Source organism: Carettochelys insculpta, chromosome 11 (assembly GCF_033958435.1).
Source record: "Carettochelys insculpta isolate YL-2023 chromosome 11, ASM3395843v1, whole genome shotgun sequence".
Classification (NCBI taxonomy): Eukaryota; Metazoa; Chordata; order Testudines; family Carettochelyidae; genus Carettochelys; species Carettochelys insculpta.
Genome location: NC_134147.1, coordinates 37522899 through 37548910, shown reverse-complemented (window position 1 = coordinate 37548910; position 26012 = coordinate 37522899). Strand labels below are relative to the sequence as shown.

At 40.9% G+C, this 26012-nt stretch overlaps 1 protein-coding gene across 5 annotated transcripts in view; it reads left to right on the top strand.

Moving 5' to 3' along the window:
- CHL1 (cell adhesion molecule L1 like) overlaps positions 1-26012 on the top strand; it is a 200602-nt gene that overhangs the window by 114013 nt on the left and 60577 nt on the right. For all 5 annotated transcript variants that reach the window (XM_075004833.1, XM_075004829.1, XM_075004834.1 and 2 more), the window contains 7 exons: positions 1170-1275; positions 2628-2818; positions 11863-11985; positions 12696-12866; positions 16646-16693; positions 20696-20816; positions 25311-25495. In XM_075004833.1, coding sequence (XP_074860934.1) covers positions 1170-1275; positions 2628-2818; positions 11863-11985; positions 12696-12866; positions 16646-16693; positions 20696-20816; positions 25311-25495 — 945 coding nt within the window. The remainder of the gene's footprint in view (positions 1-1169; positions 1276-2627; positions 2819-11862; positions 11986-12695; positions 12867-16645; positions 16694-20695; positions 20817-25310; positions 25496-26012) is intronic.

Sequence of the window (26012 nt, the reverse complement as noted above, 5' to 3'; positions counted from 1 at the left end):
TGCAGATGAATGCAAATAGTATCATATTTCCATAGTGGACCCAATGCAAGAATGATTTACCATAGTATGTGTCTGTGTGTGTACACACACACACAGAGAGAGAGAGAGAGAGAGAGAGAGAGAGAGAGAGAGAGAGAGAGGTTAGTGCATACCAGGATACTATATTAATCTTCTTTTTAAACTTGTTAAATTCAGTCCAGCATGAAACAGGTTAATGCTATAGCAAACAAGGCATAGGTAATAATTGGTTTTATGAGAATACTTCTATTCTGAGTCACAACTCATCATTTTTATAATGCTGAGCTATGACTCACAATAGAAACATTCCAAATATTACTAATTGTGTGTCTATAAAATGTGAATTATATAATCCTTCATATTCCATTTTCTTGAGATCCTCATGTATTTTGCACATATTTGGTATATTTGAAGATTTGCCTTCTGCTTGACTCACTAATAGTGAGGGGAAAGTATATTCTAGTAAAAAAAAACCCCCCACAAACTCACAGAAGACTAATCAGATCTCAGCCCTGTTGTGAGCATTTCACTCTGCTTTTGCTACCTTTAGCTTATGTTGGAAGAGGTTGTGGTCTCTATTATAGGTCTATGAGCCAGAGCCACTCAGGGACATGGAAGCAGAAACACCAACTATGTTGCAAGCTCTTGATGTGTTATGCTTTCCTACTGGAGACCAAATTACAGTGCCTTAGTGGGAAGAATGTAGAAGTGGCAGAGTGGAATCTTTTCTGCTCATATAGCTGCAATCACTGTTCTACAGGAATCTGACCCAAAGCCCATAAAGATCAGTGGAAAAATACTGACTGGCTTCAGTGTCCTTTGGAGCAGCCTCTGGGAGAGGAACAATGAATGAGGAGGGTATGACAAGAGCCATATTATTAATCCATCCCAGTATATTCTATGTCTGGAAGGACTGAAGACACGTGCTGTTCAACCTCTCTTACGATTCTGAGACACCTAAAACACTCACTTCACAATGCTGACCATGTTTTCATCCTCAGGAGAATATTTATAAAGGTACATCTGATATGTGTGCAGGGATAAAGTATTGGGGTCTGGCAACCTTGACATTGTCACTTTAAATAACCTGAGCGAGCTGCACTTAGCTTTGTTTGACTAGCACTTGATCTAATCAAATGTTCTTTGTTCAGTTCCACAGGTTCCAACAATTACAGAGCAATCTAGGACCCAAGTCGCATATCCTTTTGATGAAGACTTTACAATTAAATGTGAAGCTAAAGGAAACCCACAACCCACGTAAGTGTTTCTTTAAACTAGAGGAATAATCAAAAGCTTGTTTTCCTTTTCCACTTGTGTTAGCTATTGTCTAAACATTGCTTTACCTTGACAGGGAAAGGAAGAATTGATGCACACCAATCTGCTGGGGGAAAGGTTAAGCTTTGTGTTCCCTGTTAAGCCACCCACATTTGTTGTTTGATCCCTTCCACTCACTCCGTGAACAGAGATTAGCATGCCTGTTCTTGTTTGGAAAGGTTTCATTTTTCAAATATACCCATAGAGTTGTAGAAGGATGACTGATCTCTATTGAAAAAGTTATGAGGTGTGTAATGGTAATCAAAGGATACCAGGTACCTGCTTCCTTTCATTAAGTGCTAAGTGTTCACATTCAAATTTAATTTGATATTTGTATGCACTTAATACACCACTTTTTTTAAATGCACAGGATAATACTTTGCATCAAATACACTTACTACTCATTTGTGTTTTTGTTAATAGATTGTTCTCTGAAATTCTACAAGTCAGGTTGTTTGTTCAACATGGATTAAATGATTTATTGACTAGCTGGAGCTTCTGTTTAGGTTTACAGAATTCTGATTGTAGAGCTTTGATAATTCTTTACTCTTCAAAATAAACAGAGTTTAAAACGAAGGCAGGAAGATGAGTTGGACACAGAGCTGGCAGCAGGGAGGTACAGAGGCCTGGAGAGGCAGGGTAAAACCTCCCTTCGTCTGGCAAATTCCCTCGTTTGGGAGCAGTCAGGTCGTGAGGATGCTGGACTAGGGAATTGCAACCTCTAGTCTAGTTTCAAGCCAGCTTGGACTGAGTTATGTGTAAACAAAGTAGGTAAAACAATATCAGAAACAAACCAAAACTGAGGCTTGTGTCAAAACCAAGAAACACTTGAAACATCTCATTTTATGTTCCAAACCTAAGGGCACTCAGTGGATTCAACTACATTTTTTGTAATTGACAGAAGCCAGAACCAATGTTAGTTTGCATGCACCCCTCCTCATGAATAGCATGAAGTATCTCACAGCTCTGGTTCTAATCCAAATCCTGTAGTTTGCTTAAAGGTGGCCAATATTTTGAGACTGTGACTTTCATTTATTGTCCTGGTCTTTAGCCTGGGATTAATAGTTTTGTGTCACAGTCTGTTATCTCAAAGCAATGTGCTTAATAGGGGGCATATGCCCAGTAGCTAATGTTAGCTACATTTCTATTGGGACCTGACCTAGTACTGTGAAAGTCAAAGGGGATTTTGCTATTCATTGCAATGAGTCAGGGTTGGGTCCTTGATTGCCATTATGTTTATATTGGACCATGTTATTTTCCAAGTCCATGTGTTTAATGTTTGTATAACCTTTCAGCTTTAATTGGACTAAGGATGAGAAACCATTCAATCTACTATCCGACCCCAGGATAATTACATCCAACAATTCAGGAACCTTTGTGATCCAAAATCAGGGGATCATATCTGATTTTCAAGGGAAATATCGTTGTTATGCTTCAAATGAACTGGGAACTGCCATGTCAGAAGAAATTGAACTAATAGTTCCAAGTAAGTTTCTCAAATAAAATTGTTTGTTTAATTTTGTTGCTGAGTTGCACCTGCTAAAACCATCAGTCTTTGGTCCAGCACCATCCTTGGTCAGGCAGGACCAGGGATGCTCCTGAAACAAAGTGCAAGGGCAGGAGGAAAGCTGAGACAGCTTCCTGGCAGCCCTGTTGGGGGCAGTGCAGCTGGGGCCACAGGACCAACCCCTGGAAACGCCACAGGGGGCTGGAGCCAGAGTGCCGTATCCCCCAGATATCCATGTGGGGCAGAAGTGCTGGCATCTCTGGGTGTAGTCACATGGGGCTGGAGCTAGAGCCTTGGAACCAGCATCCCCGGCAGCCACTCAGGGCTGGTGCCATCGCTGGGGTGCTGGTGTCTCCTGGCAGCTGCACTTGGGTGGGGCTGAAGCTGGAGTACCAGTGTCTGGTGTCCTCTGACACCTGTGCATGTCTGGGGAGTTGGCTCTAGTGGTGAGCTGCAGCCGGAGAGCCAGGGAACCATGGCTGGGGCCAGAGGCATTGGCCAAGGACTGGGTCATTAATGTCCCCTGGTGCAGTAAAATCCCTAATTTGGGGCCATTGAGGTCCTGAGGGTGCCAGAGCATGGAGATGCAGCCTGTAGGCAATGTCAGTCAGATTGACTAATGTGCTACAGGAAAAGAGGTTTGATACAATTCCAGTCTCCAAAGAACATTCCTGTGCAGTGATGTTACATTCACCTAAAGCAGAAGGAATGCTCCACAAGTTGCGCATTTCAGCTAGCAAAACAAAAAGCCCTCAAGTAGCGCTGTCATTATTGATATGATTGTATATGATTTTCCATACATATCACTCAAAGCCACTTTGTACCAGTTCCCTGGCCTGCTGTTCTATTCCTTTCTAATTTTTCTTTTGGATACTACCATTCCAGGTACTGATCCCTGAAGGTCCTTCCCTAGCTTGTATTAAGACATACAACTATTTCCTATGTGCTTGCACATTAGGTTTAATTCAGCAAATACAAGGTGGTGTGGGATACTGGTACAAGTGGCTGGGATTATGGTATAGGCTACATTTGGCTATTTTACAGTTGCAATAATTCTGCTTAATGATGTTGATGCTTAAAGACTTTATTTATTTATTTATTTTTTTATAGTTAGGATATATTAGTAAAAATTTTAACAGAGAAAGTCTTGGATGCTATCTCAGTATAACAAAAGTGAAGGTTGTTGTCATACCCTGCATGCTGTGGTATATATTTATTCTAAAGAGCCATGATGATAGCCTAAAAAGAGAATGCTGTAGATATTAATTTGCAGAGTGTCATATATTTTCCCTGGGACCCTCCATGTCTCTTACGGAGCCCTGAGAAACTTTCAGAGGTTTTCTCCATTTAACCATAAAATCCATACATCCTTTTGTTTTAGAAATGCCTGTCTTTCTGTCTAAGACTTCTTGTGGCACTACATTTGTTAAACTTGTGATTCAGTTTGATGGGTATCTTGCAATGTAACAGTTTGACATTGTAAAATGGTATCATCGTATTATGTTCAGACACTAGCATGCTACAAGATAGTAATATTGTGTCAAATGGTTATCCACTTGAATTGTAATGTCCCTGTGTGATGACTTTTCAGAGGCCTCAGAACTGATATCAGACATTTTGAACAGTGAATCATCTTAAAAACCCACTATGATCTTGGGATCCTAATTTGATAGTCTAACATATCCATTGCTATTTCATACTCATTTGCTGTTGATTATGATGCAGTGCTGTGATGTAGGACTTCTGCCCCCATCACTGACCCATAAAGTTTGTCCCACAGCATGCTCAGCTGCACTTTGCTTGGCATTAATTTCCAAATTTGTGTATATATCACAGAAGTTCAAGATATTACTACTGAACCACTAGCACCATCTAAGTTTTCTAGGACAAATACTAAGGAACATACCCAAAACACTTGAATTTAAAAGAAACAGGGTAAATTATACACATTTTTGCAGCTACTTAATTTGGAGAACATTTATTATTTACTAATACTTGCAAAATATCATTCACCATGCTTTATCTCTAGAGGATAAATCAGCAGAGCTGTTAACCCTGTTTTGAGAATTGAGTGTTCTGTGGCAGAAAAAAGATTTACTTTGACTTGCCTATTATTTCTCTATTGAGGCTATGAAAATAATTACCATTTTAATGCCTTTGCTTTGCATTTTTCATAAAACTTGGGGCAGATTTTATTTTGTGTTTAAAACTGCAGTGGTGGTCATTCAGTGCCACCAGTCGTAGCACTTCATATTCTATAGCTTCCTGTTATCAAAAGATCCCAAAGCACTTAACAGACCTGGAGCCCTTCCTCTATACCAAGGAACAGCTTGGAAGTGTTCTAAGGGCAGCCATAAATAAGGAAAACCCTGGCAACATGGCTGCATTGGAACTGTGTGGTCTCAGAAGATAGCAAAACCTGGGAAGGAGCCCCAGAGCAAGGACAGAGAAACCATAAAAATTGTACACCGTTGGGGCAGATCCTCCAACAAACTCTTGATATTTGTTCTGTAGGAACAAACCATTTCTTTCTATCTGTCTTTGGTTTTATACTGGTGCCCTTACCCACAGTACCTTCTGCATAAAACCAGAAACAGTGAAGTCCCTGGGGGATTTCATGGAATCTGGGAAACTTCTTTTTCAGGGAGATTCTTTCTGATAGAGCACTCTGAAATCAAATCCACAAGAGGAATCTCCCTGGGTTTCTTTTCTACTGATCAGCTTTTTATGGGTGCTTTTCTTGAGAAGTGTTCTGTATACAACAGCTAGCCAGATAAAGGTGTATGTGTAGGAATTTCTAGCTGCCTGAAGGGATATAATTCATCAGTACTGCGTAATGGTTTGACAGGAAGTTGTGTTTTCACATAAACTGAATGTCATGGTGAGAGATAAAAAGATCATTTATTACTGGAGGGGACATGGTAGTTGTTTAATGTCACCCAGTTCTGGGTAAGGTGAAAAGAGCAACATTGCCATTCAAAGCTCTAGGCAGCACACAATTATTAATTTTGGAATCTGCCCAGGGCACTGGGGTTGGTACCACTACTCACAAGAAAAGTGCTGGAGGGGCCCTTAGCTGACACCTATTTCTTGGATTTTGGAACCTGAGTTGAGGCAGGACATGTTATTTATCAAGCCCTGTGCCTTCACTGCAGTAAGAGATAGTGGCTTCTAGTGTAAGAATGATGGCCTTTATTGACTGATCAAGAACTATAATAGAATGTTTGTTTCTCAAACAGTGAAGTGATTCAGCTTATGAAAACCTTGTTTGTGCTTTAGGTTTTGAACAGAAGATTTTCTTTTCTTTTTTTTTTCTTTTACTGTGTCTACACTGGCTCCTCCCTTTCAAAACAGGCATTCAAAAGCAGGGGATCAAAATGCAAATGAGGAATTAATTTGCATATTCAGCACTTCATTTGCATAAAACAATAGACACCATTCCAGAAGAGCTGTTTTTGACATGCAAAACAGACATGTAGATAGGGTTCTTTTGAAAGCACCCTTCTTCCTATTTTTTTTCCAAGAAGGATGCTTTTGAAAGTGGGGCTTTCTTTTATAGGAACCCTGGCTATACGGCTGTTTCATTTAAGTACACGCTATACTCATGGTAAAGTAAATTAGCATTCTCTGATTAGTAGAAGTGAACCAGATTTTCTAAAGTCTTTACTACCTAAATTCATATCAATGAGAGCTGCTGGTGCTGTAAATTAAGCCACTCTTGCACAACATTGAATTGTTGGTTCATTACTGTTGCAGAAGAACTTGAATTAATTGAATTTATGCAGCTGGGAATGGTACAGGTGAGATCACCATAATCATTCATAGTATTGATGTGGAGTTTGGAAATGCTCTGACAGAAATGTGAACTGCTTGGTGAGTTACCTTTCCTCTAAAAGTTAAAAAAGTCAGACTATCTAATGCTATTTTGCATACATTATATTAACCGAGTGTTTGTACATGTGTACTTGAGAAGTGCATTTAGAGTGTGGGGTTTCAAAGGAAAGCAAAGTTGCTGCTGACAAGTCGAACAAAAGAGTTTAAACACTCTGGTCACATGAACAAAGCAATGGAAAAGGGAGCAGAAATTATTTATTATGTTACACTTCATTTAAAGAAAGGCAACACCACATCTCTTCTCTATGTGCTGATAAAAATAACAGAATCTCAATTCAGCTTTATTGGAGCATATGTGTATATTTAGTGTCCATATACAGGCAAGCGTAAAAACAGCAAGTATGGATTACTGTATAGTTTAACATATACTAAAGGTTATAAAAAGAAAAGATGCAGTCAGATAACCAATGTACTACTGAACTTCAAAATCTGTTGTTTTAGTTATTGAAGGTGTCCAGTGTCAGAGAAATTGTATTAGGACTAGAAATGTAAACCTTGTTCAAAAGGCAACACCATGGCCATGTCTACACTAGCCAAAAACTTTGAAATGGCCATTGTAGTGTCTTTGCTTTGCATTTTTCAAAAAACTTGTAGATTTTCTTTTGTGTTTAAAACCGCAGTGGTGCTCATTCAGTGCCACCAGTCATAGCACTTCATATTCTATAGCTTCCCATCTGCTCATAGGAATAAGGGGACTTCGAAGTAGCCGGGGTCCTTTCAAAAAGGAGCCCTGTCTGGATGAGCCGTGCAGCAGCGAGCCACGTCAATTTCAAAGTGCTGTGGCCACCCACATGCTAATGAGGCGCTGAATATGTATTTCAGCGCTTCATTAGTAAACTTCAAAATGGGCATTTGCATGGCCATTTCGAAGTTTTTGGCTAGTGTAGACGTAGCCCATTTCTGTGGTGAAATGTGCACAAGATCCACCTACCATGTATTCATAATCACTTTCCTTAAAACACTTAAAATTGCAATGTGAAAAGTACAGCATGAAAATAAATTGACCAAGAAATGAGTTGTGCAAGCCAAGAAATGAAATTGATACACTGAGATATATCTGAGGCTGTGCCTTGGCTTAGCCACAAGATAAGTGGAAGGACGCTGTAAGTCACATTTCTGTCACTCTGGTTTGCTGGACACTGGGTTGATCCCTGGTATAAAAAAAAACAAAAAAACACAGCCTTAGGACTGCTCTATTTACTGCTGGTTATCAGTGGCTAAGGAATGTTCTGGTTAGTAGGGATTGTCAGGAAATAGAGCTCTCCTGCTCATTGTTCTCTTAGCCATTCTTATGCAAGATGGCAACAACAATGTGTGTGTGTGTGTGTGCGCGCGCGCGCCCACGCACTTGCTCTCTCTTATTAGTCTAGTCCAAAGTGGGTACAAATCTGTGCGAATCAGACAGTGAATGACTCTATGAAGGTTTTTGAATAAACCCATGAATGTTTCCTTTTGTGTATGGAATATATTTAGTTCTACACTTTCATAGACGGACTCATTCACCAGAGGAACTGCATTTGAGAATCTCCTCAGTGCATGCCTCTCCAGCACAGCTTCTCAGTGCTAGTTTCCCATGCAGCCTTCAAATCCAAAACCCAAACAAGGAGTCTGATTTTGTTCTCCCTTATGCTGATGTAAACCCACAAAGACAGTGAAGATATAACCGTGTAAAACCAGTGTGAGTAGAACCAGGCACCTTAAGTGCACCCCTCTCTAAATAGTGTGACAAATTCTGCTATCATGTACAGTAAGGGTATGTCTGCATGATGGATCTTATGTCGGTATAACTATGCCAACATAGCTGCTGGTTTAGTTACAGCCTGCACCAACCAAAGAGGAGTGTGTGTCGGAACACCTCAGCTCTGTTGATAGAAGCATTCTTTTGATGAAGTGAGTCTGTGCTCACGAAAGCTCATGCTCAAAACTTTTCTGTTAGTCTATAAGGTGCCACAGGACCCTTCATTTCTGTCAGTATAGTTGCTCATGTGCTGGGGATTTGTCAGCATAGCTGTGTCACCAGGGGCACAGGCTCTGTGTGTGTGTGTGTTTGTTTGTTTTCCACACCCCCGACTGAAGAAACTTTGAGCAAATCTGGACTAATCCTACTGAAATCTGGGGTATAGTGACGCAACTTATATAACTGAACAGATTCTGGGCTAGTGCTAAAAACAATATGTTACTAAAGCCAGTAATCACAAAATTCCCTCCTTCCTCCTCAGAGATTTTCAATTTTCTATATATGGAATTTTCCCCTCTTCCCTGCACCATTTATCAGCAGTCTTTCCAAACTATCAACTCTAATCCTGAGTTTATGAGTGACTTACAACTTTATGACCAAACATTACTGGAAAACTCAGGATTAAAGTTGTAAGTCACTCTAGGGGCTGGCTAAAGCCCAGGTTCACAACAGGGTGCAGGCACTGAAAACAATGATCTGTCACCTACTTGGTCAACATCCATCACAAGCTGTGAACTTGGGCACAAGCCAATATAATTTTGATCTTCATGTGTCCCACAATTTAATGACATTGTGGTATTAGAGAACACAAGGTATTACTATGGCAGGGATTAAAATGTGCCATGAGGAACCTTTCTCAAGACTATTCTGTGTATGTTATATATCATAGTGAGCTTTGGAAAATGTCTCCATAACAGGCAGAAAGTAGTAGGCCATTTTTCATCTCGTGTCTCTCTCTTTTTTTTTTTTTTTCCTGCCAATCTATTGTCTGTGCCTGGATAGGATCCACCTGCTGGCATTTCAACAAGTCATTCTGAGGCCCATTATATAAGCTTTTTCTCCCAGTGTAATGAAAATGTGAGATGGAATACCTTGAACTACGAAAGATTATCTGGTCCTGCTCTTTATGGCCATAGGTAGGGAGCTGCATGTAAGATTGACATGACCTTTTTGGAAGATGTCATGACAATTAGATGGATTGATTTCAGATGTCACATTATCCACGTGCTGTATGGAGAAGTCTGTGCAATTTCAAAATTGGCTATCAAACAGTACATCTTGCACAGAGCTCAGGAACACTTACCAGTTTAGTGCAATTTTTATAGATTGTGTGATCAGCCACAAATTAGATTCAATCAATTACATAATAACCAAGCTGTAACATGATGAATACTACAAAAAGTTATACACATATATGCACTTATGGGTGATATCACATAGCCAGTCCTTATGATAATGTTATGCTAAGAGTGCATCTCGCTGCATAGATCATGGAGCTGGCTGGGTTGATGGTTGTACTAAGCACCTTCTCTTCCAGCTATACCCTGGGTATACTGATAACTGAAATAATGGAAATTAATGACTTGGGTCTGTACTAGCATGGCATGGACAGTGATGGGCAGGGTTGAGAGCATGTGCATTCACCAGACAGGAAAGAACTGATAGTGTGACCTTGATAAAAAGATGAGAGAACTTCTAAGCTAAATGCTGCCTCAGTGTATAACATCTCATGAGCTGTGGCAGGTGTGAGAATGTTCCTTTCATTTAATCTCACACTACAGACTAATATCTTCCCTTAGGCCAGTGACAACTGTAGACACTTCTTACCAAAGCACTCAACATCATGTCATAATTGTTTGGAATAGACAATCCCTTGTCAGGGGAAAAAAAAAAAAAAGCCACAAGATGAAGGATTGTCCAGCTACATTCTGCCACTTACGGGAACGTTTTCTGAAGGTCACTAGCTAGTCACACCAGATGGAGATTTAAGGAGAAACTGTAACTCAAACTCTTCTGATAGGCACAGCATGCCACAGCTACTTACTCACAGTATGTGGCATTCACCCTCTCTTCTCCCCTTTACACACACATAAAAAGCAGGTTAGCTCCTGCTTCTCTATGCAGTGAAACAGGCCACATTCTCAGTCTCTCACTTAACATTTGCATGCAAAATCCTCAATAGTCATTAAGTTTCTCAATTGTAACCTACTCTTAGACTGGGAACCAGATCCTCAGCTGGTGTAAATCATCACAGGCCCATTGACTATGTTGGAGCTACACTGATTTACATTGGCTGAGGATCTCAGAGAGGAGCTTTGACATTTAAAAAGTATTATGATATGCAAATATTCTGCATGGGAGTTCCCATGAGTGACGTGTGTGTCAAGTTGGCACTTTGTCATGTTTCCCTTTGGCTCTTTTAATGGCCATAATTATTTCATTCTTTTACTTTATTACATATTGAAATGACAGAACTGTAATTGGCACCAGTTTTAACTTGCCTCAGACGTAAGCAGTAATTAGTACCTGCCCTGAAACAGTCCCAACTTAGTTTGTTTGAAGACTGATCACATTGAACAAAGGAATTTGTTGAGTTGTGGGTTCTTTATGCTTGTTCCAGCATCAAACCTTGCTAACCTTACTTGTGGATGTAATACAATTGGCTTCAGTGGGGCTGCATGCATGAGATTGACAAACACGATATGGACTTTTGTTTCTGTTTGCAGCTGGCTGGTTTTCAGTTGGGCAGGTTGCTGTTCCTCTATTGTACGTATGGTTCTCATGGGTTCCACTGACTTCAGTGAAATCTGATCCTTGGATCAGGTCCTAAACTATTAGCTCAACTGGTCTGTATTTAAGAGTCAGATCCTTAAGAAAGTATGCATGTGAATCAAAGGTCTACTTACATGTTCAAGGACAGCAAGATCAGATCATAACAACAATGTAGAGTCAGCCTGCAGCTATGCATAACCAAGAAAGAGGGAAGCAAAGGTGACTCTAAAGCACCACAGCTTCCTGGCCATGGCCCACTGTTCCCTAGCCCCACCTTGGCCAGTCCCCTTGTTGCTGGCCTAGCTGTGGCTTCCCAGCCTTGGCTGAGGCTTGTGTCTACTGGACTCTGAGCTTCACTCCACTCCCAGGCACTGGGGCTTTCTGGTGTGACCCACAGATATTGCCAGACCAGCGAGTCCCAGATTTCATGGGCTCATCCAGTACAAACTCTTTTGCTAGGATCTTGTCTTTATGATCTCTTAAAAATACTTAGCTATTTTGTGCTTTTATTAAATAAGAGTAGTTAATACAGAGAACAAATAGGAAGGAAATGGGGTAGATGGGCACTTAGAAGAAAAAAGGATAAATAAATGAATGAAACTGTTTGTTTTTGTCATAGGTGTACCTAAATTCCCAAAAGAAAAAATCAAGCCACTGGAGGTAGAGTATGGTGATTCTGTGGTTTTGCACTGTAATCCTCCCAGAGGAATTCCACCTTTGCATATTTATTGGATGAACATTGGTAAGTAACTCATAGAGACACAACACATAGCAGGCCTTTTATTTACAAGATTAGGCATAATCTTTCTCTATTACCTGGTTATTGCACAATTGACTAATTTATGGGATTTTGCCACATTCTTTACATGTCTTGGGTAAAATCTTGCCCACATCAAGGTCAATGGCAAACTCCCATTAACTTTGATGGGTCTCTGATCTCACCATAGGACCTACACACTGTCAGAGAAAGGGTTTCAGACTAGACAGGCAACTGCTCTCATTCTTTTTGGCTGGTTTGACGGTGAGACAACACAACGTTAGCATGGACTAGGAATTACATATTATAAGGTTTAGGTACAGGGCAGATAAATTTATGCTGTGCACAATGGAAATCTAGAAGTGAGGACATTTATGGCAGAGGTATAAGCCTTTGATGCATTGAAACCTGATGGGATTTTCACTTTATCATCCCCAAGTAATTCTAAACTTAAAGTGCATGACCAAAATGGGCTTTCCAGAGAATTCATTTTTTTCTGTAGAACGTTTACCTAGGTTCTTACTTCATAAACTCACATTCACATGGTTGTAAAAGGGCACAGAGATTATGGTTATGTCACACCTCTTCCTCTTTTGCATTGAAAAGTGAACGTATGACAAGATGTGTGAATAGTCATATGGGGGAGGGGGAGAGGCTGTATATTATTACTATACCATAATTATGTTTCTTGCTAGATTTACAACATATTCCACAAGATGAACGGGTTACCATGAGTCTTAAGGGAGACCTCTACTTTGCAAATGTGGAAGAAAATGACAGTCGAAGTGATTATTGCTGCTTTGCAGCATTTCCAAGGCTGCGAACAATTGTACAGAAAATGCCAATGACACTGATGGTTACACGGAGTAAGACTCTTTAATTCCTTTGTTTTTTTAACTACCCCGGTCACAGAATGGAAATGTGTGCCATGCATCTGAAATAATTCCCTCTGCAAACAAACGTGCATAAAAACGTGCTTGTTTCAATTTTCTGCCTTACCCTGAGAGCTAGATCCAACATTTGGGCTGTCGAGCTGCAAAAGAGCCATTGTCCTCCTGTTCTACACAGCCATGAATTCTTATCATTATGCATTGGGGAAATCAACTCCCTTCTCAGCCACTGAGTGGATCATTAGATGTTCTGCACTGCCTCCTTCCCCCTGGGCTAGATTTGCCTCGATCTGGCAGTTGGGCTCTGGAGAACTACATTAGAGAGCTACAGTTAGCATGATCATGGAGTAGTTGCAGTGTTCTGTTGTGTAGCACGTTTCTTGCTTGGCTGATGGGATATTAGAGAACTTCAAAGAGGCCATAGCCCAGAATTCTTGATTTATATCTAACAAGTCTGTGCCTGAGTTCAGCCATGGAAAGCCAATGTTAGCATCTGCCTTCAGCAGTAATCATGTATATTACAGTAGTCCCTAAGTAACAACCAAGTTGTGAGAGGAACTGAAAAAAAAATGGTTGATGATACCCACCCGCTTTTGCTGAGTGCTCCAGAGAAGATAGAAATCAATAGAAATCATGAATCACCCCTCCTTCTCCCAATGGACAAAGTTACCTGTCATTTACAGAAAAAAGCTGTGCAGACTGCATTATTCCGTAAGCTACCCTCCATAAGCATGAACTTCTGCAATTGTGTAGGGGTGAAGAACTGGCTGTCAGTTTTCCCCCGATGGTAGGAAATGGACTCCTACCTTAGAGAAAGCAGCACTCTTGTTTGCATAGCTGCATCTAGTAAGAAATAAAATGCATAGAAAAATCGAGCATTACATGGCATGAAAGGAGCTGTGCAATTCCTGAGTGAAAGGGCAGCTAGGAGAGAAGAACATGTTTGCTCTGAATTGTGGTCACAGTACCCATCTTTTCACACACTAAAAGAACACGCACTATTTTGGATCTGTTTGTTTTCCAAAAATGAGAAAAAAGTAGTTTCAGGTACTGTTTAAACCTCTATAGTCTGGCATCCTTGGGACCTGACCAGTGCCAAACCAGAGAATTTGTCAAATCGCTGGAGGTCAATATTGTCTAGCAACATTAACAACATTTCCACTGCTTACTGGGCTCTGAAAAGAAATTCAGTGGTAAATTAGAGCTAAATAATAGCAAAAAACACTGAGAACCAGGACTGGGGACTGTAAACAAATTTTATGGAACCACAGGAAACCTGGCCACTCTCATGACAAGTGGCTATCTGGCTAACTAAAATTATGCCAGACCACAGATGTTGCTGACCTAGAGATGTTCCACTTGTACTTTACCTAAACCTGAGTCCCACGGCAAATTTCATGGTTTGATTATTGCATTTTCCTATATATTTATTTTTACTGTCTTGTTTTGTGGTTTCAAATTTCACTCCAAAGAAAAAGGAAACAAATTGAGTTACAGAATGTACAGGAAACAGGGAGATTGTGTTTTTCAAAGAAGTCAACCAAAAAAAAAATAGAAAATATAGGACGTACTTTCTCAGACTAAGGTAATAAATCTTCATTGAATTCAGTGGAGCAATGACAATTTACATCAGCTGAAGATCTTTCCCATTTTACTTGCCTCATTCAAGTTGCAGTAATTTTAAGTGTCATTGGAAGAATAATATATTAAAAATAAATTGAGTGTATATATTATATTATGTGGGCTTGCCCTTTAAGTCATCCATCTGGTTTCAATAATATCTGAGTTTTGAGGATTTACATGGGGTAGATTAAGCCCTGATACCCTCTATAAGAGGCCAGAGGCCTCGCCCTACCCCATTCCAGTGAGATGAGTAGAGAAGAAGTTCTCCAGGGAGGATAGAGCAGCTCTTTGTAGCAGCCAATCAGGGCCCAGCAGGCTAATATAAAAGAGGGTCCTGTGCTAGGGCCAGCCAGTTCCCTTCAGGAGCTTGAGCCAGGCAGATCTCAATGCTGCCTGGGGGTCCAGTGCCATTGGACAGCTTGGAGTGTGAGCTGAGCTTGGACATGAGCAAGACCCAGGCCCTGCCACAAGCGTATCAGAGGAAATGATAGCACCCTGGATAGGGTGAGTCAGATCCCACCCCCAGCATCTGGAAGACAATAGACAATATGGTATGTGGTACCCTTGGCCACAGAGTTGCGCTCAAGGCCAGGTGGACCCTGTTACACAGGGAATTTCATTTCCTAAAATATCTTCACAAGTGAAAACCTCCATAATTAACTTAAAAATCATATTTTTGTTGGTGTAAACTGATAAAGAATTAATACTACTAAATTCACATACCTTAATGCTTGAGGCCTGAGCTGGAGTACTGTGTCTAGTTCTTAGTGCCACACTTGAAACAAAATGCGGACAAATTAGAGAGAGTCCAAAGAGAACAACAAAATGATAAAAGTTTACAAAACCTGACCAAGGAGGAAAGATTAAAAACAATCAAACAAATTAGGCATGTGTAATCCTGAGGAAAGAAGACTGGGGACTCCATAACAGTGTTCAAATATGTTAAGAGCTTTTGTAAAGATGATGATGATTTTTTTCTCCATATTCACTAAACATAGGACAAATAGTAATTAGCTTAATCTGAAGCAAGGGAGAGTTAGGTATTAGAGAAAAAAACTCTCTAACAATGAAGATACTTAGGTACTGTGACTGGCTTCCAATGCAGATTGTAGAATCCCTGTCATTGGAGGTTATGAAGACTGTTAGACAAAAATGTGTCAGGGGTGTTTGTCAGCTGTTCTCAATGAGGGGTAGCAGTGGCCCTGGGGTACACAGAGTTCTTCCAGGGGTTGCAGCAAGCCATCTAGATATCTACCTAGCTTTAGAGTATATTGATATTTCAATTGATTTATAATCATATGGTAAAAAATGCTAAAGTAAGCCATTTTTTCAGTAATAGTGAGCTGTGGCTCTCATGTATTTATATGTCTGATTTCGTAAGCAAGTATTTTTTAAATTAGATGAAAGCTGGGTGTTATGCAAGCATATCAGACTCCTGAAAGTAGTCTGAAAAAGCGGAGAGCCACTTGTCTAGGTATATTTGGTTCTGCCCCACCAAGAGGGGTTGAATTGAACCAAATAACCTCTCAAGGTGCCTTCCAAACCTAGTTTTCTGTGATCTGTAGTTCTATGTTTTAGGATAGTAATTGTAAATAAAATATCAGAACCAGACATTTCATTCTATGGATGCTTAAATATCTCAAGTCACGCACAGATCAGAGGACTTCATTCTGAAGGGTTTGGAACACTCTAGTTTTAGGGAAACAAACCACAGAAATATATGCACACTACTGTTGAAGCTAACGGGACTATGCATGTACTTAGTGATGCCCATGTGTAAGTGCTTTGTGGGATCAAGGCTAGAGTGCTTCTACTGAGGCATTGTGTCTGAGAACAAGATGACAACAGATAAATAACAAAGGAAAAAAAGATTAAGGATTTTAATGAATGATAGGAACCTACCAATCTTATACAACATAACTCCTGGTAAAATCACTTTCTGATGAATCATTTCCCAAGTTGTATATTCAGTGTCTCAGTTGGTTTGCCTTATATTATTTTGTGTGTTGTTTTGGGTTTTTTAATTTTTTTTTTGTTTGGTTGAGGCTTGGTTGATGTTTTGTTTCTTTTTGACCTTTTAATCTATATCAACTCTTTTGTTTGTATATGTTTTTCATTTTTATTTGTTTCAGTTAAGCATACTAATGATTCAAGCACACCTAATGCTGCTGTTGCTAAGGGTGAGTTGAATGTACTTGTTTGTTTATTTTCCTTTGAGTTCACTCGGTGTGTTGGGTAATCTGAAATGATATAGTCTATCAATTTGGAAGAAATACTGTTACTGCTTAGAAAAAAGATTTTAAACGTTTGCGGTGGATAAGCAGCACATCCTTCAATATTTACTCACTCTTCACCATCTTCACTGAGGTCCAAAGGGTTTTTAACAAAACTGCAGTTCTCTTACTGTGTGTTCAGAGAAATGGTCCTGACAGAAACCAAACTAGATGTGGGGAAAAATCATGAAGGATTTATGGTGACCAGATAGTATCAGAATATGCTATCATGTTTAATACAGCAGTAGCTGAAATATTAATAGAATTGGTAAGAGTGCATAGCTAACAGAATATATCCAGATTCTCAACCTAAATATTAGAGATTATTGGATGATAAAAGATTAAAGGCTTTTTGTTTTGTTTTTGAAAATGTTATTTTGACAAACCTGATAGATTGATTTTAAGGAAATTTTGGTTTTTGAAAGGATAAAAAGCAATTAATGTGTGTAAACATCGTGTTTTGATATTTCTGGATCAGCAAGTCCTGACTTTTCTGTTTGTATCATAAGCATTTGTATTCTAAATTTGCCTTTTTTCAAACTGCATAGTAAAGGATCAATATAAAAACAAGGGCTGAGTTTAGTGAAACAAGGGTGTAACATGCCTCAAAATGACACTTTGATAGGAATTTCACTTCATGAAAAATTTCAAAATTATGGCTTTTTAGTACAAAAGAAAATCTTTCATGCAATTTAATATCTGTTTCCATCCAGTTCTATCAACCACGTTATGTTCCCCTAAACAAGGTTATCAAGAGGGAATATATTAAAATTAATCCATCTTTTTTAAAAAATAACTAGTGCTTCTGAGCGCTACAGTTTCAATTAACAACACCTGGGAGGGACTTGATTTTTCAAAGGACTGATTTGGGACTGTTTCTGAAAATCAGTCCCTTTTCTGTTGTCTCTTGCTGGGTGCTCTTAATGTCTGTCCATGTTTGAAAATCTTGGGACATATATATGAACATTTGTAGAACCCTTCACTGGTACAAAAGTGTGAATCCACGACCACCAGGTTCAACCCTTTATCTGATCGGCTAGCCTGATTTTACCTGCATCCACACCCTTAGCAGAGAGGGGAGGAGGGAGATGCATGTTTCATGGTGCACTGGTGCTGTTGGGGTTCATGAGCGACAACAGCCAGCAAGAGCAGTTTCTGTCATGTCACAGCAGGGTGGAGGGGCACAACATTCTGGCCCTGCCTACTCCAATACCTGTGGCAGTGCTGCCCAGGGAGCTGCAGGCTGGGAGTGCTGCTGGGCTGGGCCGTGGTAGGGACAACGGTGCTGCCCGAGGGGCCCAAGCTGCTTGGTGGGAAGCAGCACAGAGTGAGGCTGCTGAAGAGTCCTGACTCTGATCTGCCACCCAGCCCCTGACCCTGAGTGCTTTGTGACCCCTGGGCTACCCCAGCCATAGGCCACAGGCCAGGCACTGCTGGGGGTGGCACCAAACCACATGCCCTGAAGAGGGCTCCCAGGGACATTCTAGAACCTCAGGAATGGCCTTAGTACCCAGAGAGGCTGAGAGAGCTAGGGGCAGGTGCCCATTCCCACTCCTGGGGCACTGCCCTCTGCCCCTTCCAGGCTCTGTCCCCAGTTGTCCTGCAGCTATAGTGCTGCAGACTCTTACCCTCCCAATTTGGTCCAGGGAAGCTTCTTTGCTCTGTTCCAGCACATGCCTCCTCTCCTGGAAATCAGCTGCCTCCCCATGCATGCTCCCAGCAGCACCAGAACAGCAGTGTGGGGTGGGTGGTATGTCTCTCCAAGCAGTACTCTGGGCTGCCACGAGTCAGTGCTCACCAGGTGTGGGGAGGGGCTGGCCAGGGCTGGCACCACCAGTAGAAACATAAAAAAATACCACCAAACAAAACATAAAGAGAGGCTGTGTGCAGGGAGGGGTGTTTGGAGAGATGTTAAGGGGAACCTGTTGAGCCCATGTCCCACCAGCAGCCTGGTGCTCCCTGCTAAGCCCGGAAGTCATGTGGGAGGGGAGCGTAGTCCTACACTGGTATCTGCATTCATTCCACTATCTGTAAAAATAGTCCATGGATATCTGCATACACATGTACGTGCAAATATCCATGGATATGCAGGCTCTAAATATTTGTGTACAGCACATGCATATATAAAGTGTATAAAGAGACACAAAGCAATTAATGAAGGGGAGAAGAATGAAGAAAATTGTCTTGCAAGGGAGTAATGATCTATTACAAAATTATCTGTAAATAATTTCTCTTGAAGAATCAGTAAACATTTGACTGACATATTGGCTTTTAATTATGATTCAATAGCCATTCAACAATATAAATTGTTAAGCTGTAGTGTCAAAGAAACAATTGTTTTTGCTTTGTTGACAGTCTAGTGTAAATGTTTATCTGAAACTCCCTAGTAAGAGGGAGTTTTGTTATGAACAGTGGCTTGCTTTCAAGCTGTATTCCCAATGCATCCCAGACTTACTGTAAATTCTGCAACTGTAGAGGAAGGGAGAATTCTGTGCTGCTGGCAAAGGAGAAATGATAGGGTATCATCTGAGATTTCAAAAACAATATAAAGTTAGTGAAGGGGAAAGGCATGTGGAAAACTTTTCCAGATCCCAAGAATAGACAAGGGGAAGATTCATTCACCAGCATAGGTCAAAGAGTGTATGTGAGAGCGGAAATAAGTAAGCAGAAACAGGACAAGTGCTAGCTAGCCAGATGGATGAGGCATGAGAATAGAGAAAAGGTCCACGAGGGAAGCTGGCTCAAATCCACTGCAGGGGTTTTTGGTTTTGTATTTTTTCCCCTCTGAGGCATGGCAGGACGTTCTGAACAGAGCCTTAAATTTGGGAACTAGGGAGTGAGTTTGAGGACAAGGTACACATAAGCCTTGGTAGGTGGGAATCCAACTTCTTTGGCTGTTGCCTGAGAGATGTGGCTTGGATGTTGGTCTGGAGGGAAAAGAATCTCTCAACACAGGCAAGTAAAATAACAGCAAACAGTTGTTTAACTCTCCTTTTCTCTCAGACTTCAGAGTCTCACTTGCAGGAGTTCCTGATGCTCCTGTTCCTGGCAACACCTCATTTCTAGTCACTGTGCTCCTTCCCTCAAGTACTAGCCCCAGAGTTGCTTTCCTGAGCCCTCGAACCCTTATTCCAGGGACACCCCCACAGGAGTTAGCTGCACTCTACTATAACTTTCCTTCCCTTCCCTAGGCCTGGCTTGTCCCAATCATTCCCTTTTATCTCCCATTTCTTGCCCAGGCCCCTTTAATTGGCTGCATTGGGCTCACCCGCTCTGACCCAAGGGAGTTGTGCCTAGTTCTGCTGAGAAGGACTAACTTTCCTGTGACATACCGCTTCAACCTATGCATAAAGGGTGGATTTGAGAGTCATACCAGTACCACTGTAACTCTGACCCCTTTAAGAGTGCCTTCCTCCAACCAAGAATGTCCTCAGCAGCCAGGAGCTCTTGTACCAGTGTAATTTAGTATTAGCCTCACCCCACGTCTTTGGGATATGTTTGCCTCTTTACGAAGCCCACAGTAGCCTCCAGAGAAAGAAGCTTCCACTATTGTATGGCTCTAGTCTACTCACTGCCCACCTGTAAAGCAGGATGGAAAAGAACTGCTCATGACAGCAAAGGTGTGCATGTTTTTAAGGAGTGTGCAGATTCAGGTTTTGAGAATGAGAAGGTTCTAATTTTATTCCCATGGTTTGAATGTAAGTAGAAAACCAGAGCCCTGGGTGTGTCCTTTAGGAAAACATACCACCAATAGAAACATAAAGACAATAAATGGATTAATGAATATTCTGCAAATCTTCTGTCCAAAGCAATACATTTAGCACTTGTTAGAGGGTATAGGATGATTTCTGGGCATTTGAAATCACCTTACTGCATAAGGTCTGACCCTTTTATTTTTCTTCATTTTAGCTAATTTCATCAAGGAAAGAAAACCTAAAATGCTGATACCACCTGAATCATCTGGCAGCAGCTCATCAGTTACTGTCATCAAAGGGGGAGTTCTACTGCTTGAATGCATTGCTGAAGGACTGTGAGTACTGCACTCACTGAACAACCTTCTGAAATAAAGTTGGAGTAAAAGGAAGTACCCTTAAAATTTTTCCAATTAAGGACACAATTTCACACCAATCTGTCATGCAGTTCCTCCATAAATAAGTTGCATTTATTAAAAACTGGCATGGGGTTACAAAGGAGAAAGTTTTATGTCGGTGAATAACTAATGTACCAGTTATAGAGAATAAGTAAAGAATTGTCGTTTACCATAGTAACTGGGTATATCAAAGTTGTGTCCCTAGCCTGTTATAAATGGTATTGCAGATGTTCCTGTATGGTAACCACTGTAGCTTATTTTTCTTTTGAGTGCATTAAGAATTGACTCAACCGTACACAGTATGGACTCAAATAAACCTCTGGTTTTCTTTTCTAGGTTGGCCAGTTCAGAGTATTGATTAGGTATCAGTAAATGACTGAGCTTTTCCACTGTCAATGAGATTTCAGTACAATGTCTTGAGCACAGTCAGACAAGGATTCATACCTTCCATGCTGCCCATTCAGAAACAGGCCCAACAACAGAGTAAAAGACAAGGGGCATTTGAATCAGGGCTTTTGGTCTGGCCCATAATAAAGACACGGGGCCATCTGCAAAATTCAATATAGATTCACATTTGGGAATATTCTGGGTTTAATTTGGGCCAATTTCAATGCATGGATGCAGGTATAACTAATTCCCAGGACTAGACTTAGTGCTGTACATTGAGTGGAAATTTGTAGCCCTCTGTGGAGTGGGCACAGTGCTCCAGAGTGTTTCAAAGGGGCCCAGATCTTCAGATGCAGCCCCTTGCCCCCCTCCCCAGTCGATGGGCCTGTCTGGTGCAGTACACTGTTACGTTTGTCACTGTGCAGAAAGTCCATCCCTGGCCCCAGAAGCTTATAACTGAAATCAAGATGAAACCAATGGCTATAGACAGGCAGGGGTGTACCATCCTCCTTCTTGCCGTACGCACAGGATGGAAAATGAGTGGAGAATGGGAAAGTCTAACCGGACATAATTGAAGTGCAGTCCTCATGATGATGATATGTTGCTTAGCTATGGATACTCTAAGCCTCACTCTTCCTGGTGGACAGAGGAAGCTTGGCAGACATACAGCAATACTGTCAGCAACACAGAAGCAGTTTTACCTGTGCCCTCTATCCTGATCATGATTTTTTACCTTATACTTGTGTGTGCAACTTTCTTTCCAGAAAGAACTGTCATAGGGAAACTAGAAAGTAAACCCTAAAAGCCCTCCAACCATTAAACCTAGTAGGAAAACACATTTGCTCGTGGATGATAGGTGAGAGAGCTCCCCATTGAATGGATCTTTAAATCTTCATGTTTATATCCTGTATTGTTGAACTCCACAACCCAATGTGCTCACTGTGGTTAGCAGATAAAGATCCAGATTAAAGCATATGCAGTTATCGCCCACTAATAGAACTCAAAATCAGGGTGTTTATCTGCCTGAGCAAATATGTTAGGGCATCTTGTTTGTCCATGCTTGTTTGAAAGGTCATCACTCATCCTTTGAAGCCAATACAAGATTATGACTTTGCAATTGGTTGCCATTTTTCTGAGAGCAGGTGAACAGCTCATCTCTGCTGGATTCATTCCAAGTAACTCTGGGGATTTCTTCCTTTTTACAGTACATCCATGCCTAGTTTCCTGCCACCTGTCCCCATGAATTTCCTTTTTATCCATATATGGATTCCTTTTAAAAAGGTGTAAATTTTATACTCTGGTATATAAGAAACAAATCCCATTGGTTGAAAAGAGGAGGCTACGGTTACACTAAAGAGTTTTGCTGACAAAACCTGGAACACTTACACACAAATGGGTTTTACTGACAGAGTGTCTACAAAACTCAGCACTTTTGCCAGCAGTGTTCTGCCTCAAAACTTTGAGGCTAAATGCTGCTGTCAACAGATTTCAATCAACAAAAGAGCTGTGTGAAAGCTCCCAGGGGGCCTCTCTTGACAGACAGAGCATCCACAACAATGGGCAGCCCTGTCTGCTGTGTTTCCGGGTGCCTGTTTTGTTGAGAGAGCAGCCAGGCTGTTCAGCTGCTCTGTCGACAGAGTACAGCATTCTCCCAGTTGGCTTTTGTGTGTGGCTGCAGTCTGTCAACAGAAGTGTTGTTGGGAAATCTCTTCCAACAGTGACTTTTGTTGACAGAGCACTATAGGGTGTAGCCCAATAGTGTGGGACATGTTCTGCAAATTTCTTCATAAATCTCTCCCCACGTACTATAATTAGGGCCCCACCAAATCCACTGACTATTTTGGTCAATTTCAGTGACATGGGTTTTTAAAAATTGTAAACCTCATGATTTCAGCTATTCAAATCTGAAATTTCTGGGTGTTGTAATTGTCAGGGTCCTGACCCAAAAAGGAGTTGGTGGGGAGGTTGCAAGGTTATTTGTTGTAGGGAGGGTTGCACTATTGTCTTTACTTTTGAGCTTCTGGTGGGGGCACTACTTTTACAGCAGGGCATGTGGAGAGCAAAGGCTGCTGGCAAACCAATTTCCAGGAGTAGTCCAAAAATAAGGGTGGCATGGTATGGTGTCACCACCATTTTCTCTGCACTGGTACCTACAGAGCTGGGCCGTTAGTCAGCAGCTGCCAGCCATGCTTGCTTCTTCACAGCTGAGTGCCTGACCAACAGCTGCCTTTTGTCAGATGCCCAGCTCTGAAGGCATCACAGAAGTAAAGATGGCAATACTGCAGCCCCCTTAAAATAATCTTGTCAGCACTGCTGAAAAACTCTTTTTGGTCAGGACCTCCACATTGAGAAATTCTGTTCTATCTATGAAACTGGCATCATATAGGATAAAGGATGAGATGAGATTTTCCATGGCCATGAATTTGGTGGGGCCCTAACTCTAATTATAGCAGGTAGCAAGAAAAGAAATTACACTTCATAAAAGTGTTCAAAAGCAGTCAACACTTTACATTTCACTCAAAATTTTCCGTGACATCTTGCTTTTTTTCCTTAAAAAACCATTGAAATGAAATTTTCCAAAAAACATTCCTTTTTGGAGGTGAAAGAAAAAGTGTTTCTTCCTCTTTTGAGTCTAAAAGACAAAAAGTTTGGGGGTGGCAGTGAATTTCAAAATGAGGGAGGGTTATCACCCCTTAAACAAAATGAATATTTAAAAAAAATCCTTTTTAAGTTTCACATCAAAACATGAACAAATTATACCAAAGTGAAACAAATATGTTGTCAAAATGTATTCTCCTTTGACAAATTTTCATTATTTTTCCAACACATCCACAACCCACCTTCTTTTCTGGTTCATGCCTGCATCTATTCAATGCAATAAGCATATGCCAAACTAGAATTTAGAGAGTATCAGAGGGGTAGCCATGTTAGTCTGGAACTGTAACAGCAATGAAGGGTCCTGTGGCACCTTATAGACTAACAGAAAAGTTTTGAGCATGAGCTTTCATGAGCAAAGATGCGCTTCATCAGATGCTGCTGATGAAGTGAGTCTTTGGTCACGAAATCTCATGTTTGAAACTTTTCTGTTAGTCTATAAGGTGCCACAGGACCCTTCATTGCTGTTATAGATTTAGAGAAGTATCAGAGTCCTAAGTTGAGGACAAATCAAAGAATAATTAACAGCAAAAGATATACTGCTGCTTCAAGATCTCTGAAGGTTTTATCCAAATCTTTAAAATAGCAGGCAATGCCTCTGCTTGGTACGAAGATTTAAACTGGTGGTGATGAAATATAAGAGGTTTCATAGTCAGTGTTTCAATTCTATACCAGGGATGAACTCTTTTGAAAAAACTATGATGCTTGCACTGTTACCCATGCTGTTCATAAAAGAACGTAATTTCTTGGTACCTGGGGCTTTGAGTAACTTGTGCCTGGGCATTTTGCCATCTGAACAGATGGGCACAAGAGTAAGCAGACATGACACTGTGTATATGCATCATGTGTGGTGCTGGGGTCAGGAAACCCAGCTGGTATTGTTCATGTAGCAATCTGCCTGCTCTTCAGTGTGTCTAGCTCTGAGCATGCTCCTAACTTTCTAAAAATCTAAAGTAGCTTTTTCAGCCATCTGTGACAGGCAGTTAGCCCTGTCTAATCAGGCAGAGTACAGGGCAGAGTTGTTTTAATGAAGTGTTTACCCCCTTGTCAGTCTGCAGGAAATCCCCAAGGAACAGGACAAAACAAGCCTCAGTGCCTCTACTACAGTTCATGCCAATATGTTTACAAGGGATGCAAGCCCAGTTTGTGGCCTGCTGTCAACTATAAAGGATTTGATGTGTACAGGCCCCTTTTAAACAACAGGTAGCATCACACCTCCAGACAGGATGTTCTAATGAATAAAATAGCCATGTATACAAAGAAGGTCCCTTGGGAGAGTTCTAAAATCATGATCTTGCAAAGGCAAATGCATACATTCCAACACTCTGTAGTTACAGTGATGTGAAATATTACACGTTTTTAAACTCAACATCTTCTTTCCTTTTCTGCTAGCCCAACTCCAAAACTGAAATGGATCAAGATTGGCAGAGATTTGCCCAAGGACAGAGCAGTGACAGAAAATTTTGGAAAGATTTTGAAGATCGAACAAGTATCTGCAGCAGATGAAGGAACTTATGAGTGCACAGCAAACAATTCTGTGGGGATAGCAAAACATGAGTTTCATGTTCACGTAGAAGGTGCCATGTACATTTTAATGAGTTTTAGAGTCTGAATAATAAACAAAGGTGCCAGAAACCCTACTGGCATAAATCAGCATAATTCCATTAAAGTCCATGGAGACACATTGATTTACATCAGCTGGGGATCTGGCCCTGTGGTTTTATATTTGCACAGTTAACATTAAATTTCATGTGAAATGATTATTTCTTTTCCAAAATGATGAAGATTTCGTAGCATGGGAAGCAAAAATGGTAATATATGCAAAAGAAAAAAAAAGTACAAGTTGAACCTCTCCTGTCTGGCATCCTTAGGACCTTACCAGTGCCAAATGAGAGAATTTGCCAGACCACCAGAGGTCAATATTTCCTAGCAGTATTACCAATGCTTCCATTGTTTACTGGGCTCCTAGCAGACATTTCTGGGTAAAGTAGAGCTAAATAACAGCACAGAACAATGAAAGCCAGGACTGGAGGCTGTATGGGACCATGGGAAACTTGGTGACACGCATACTAAATGGTCATCTGGCTAATTAAA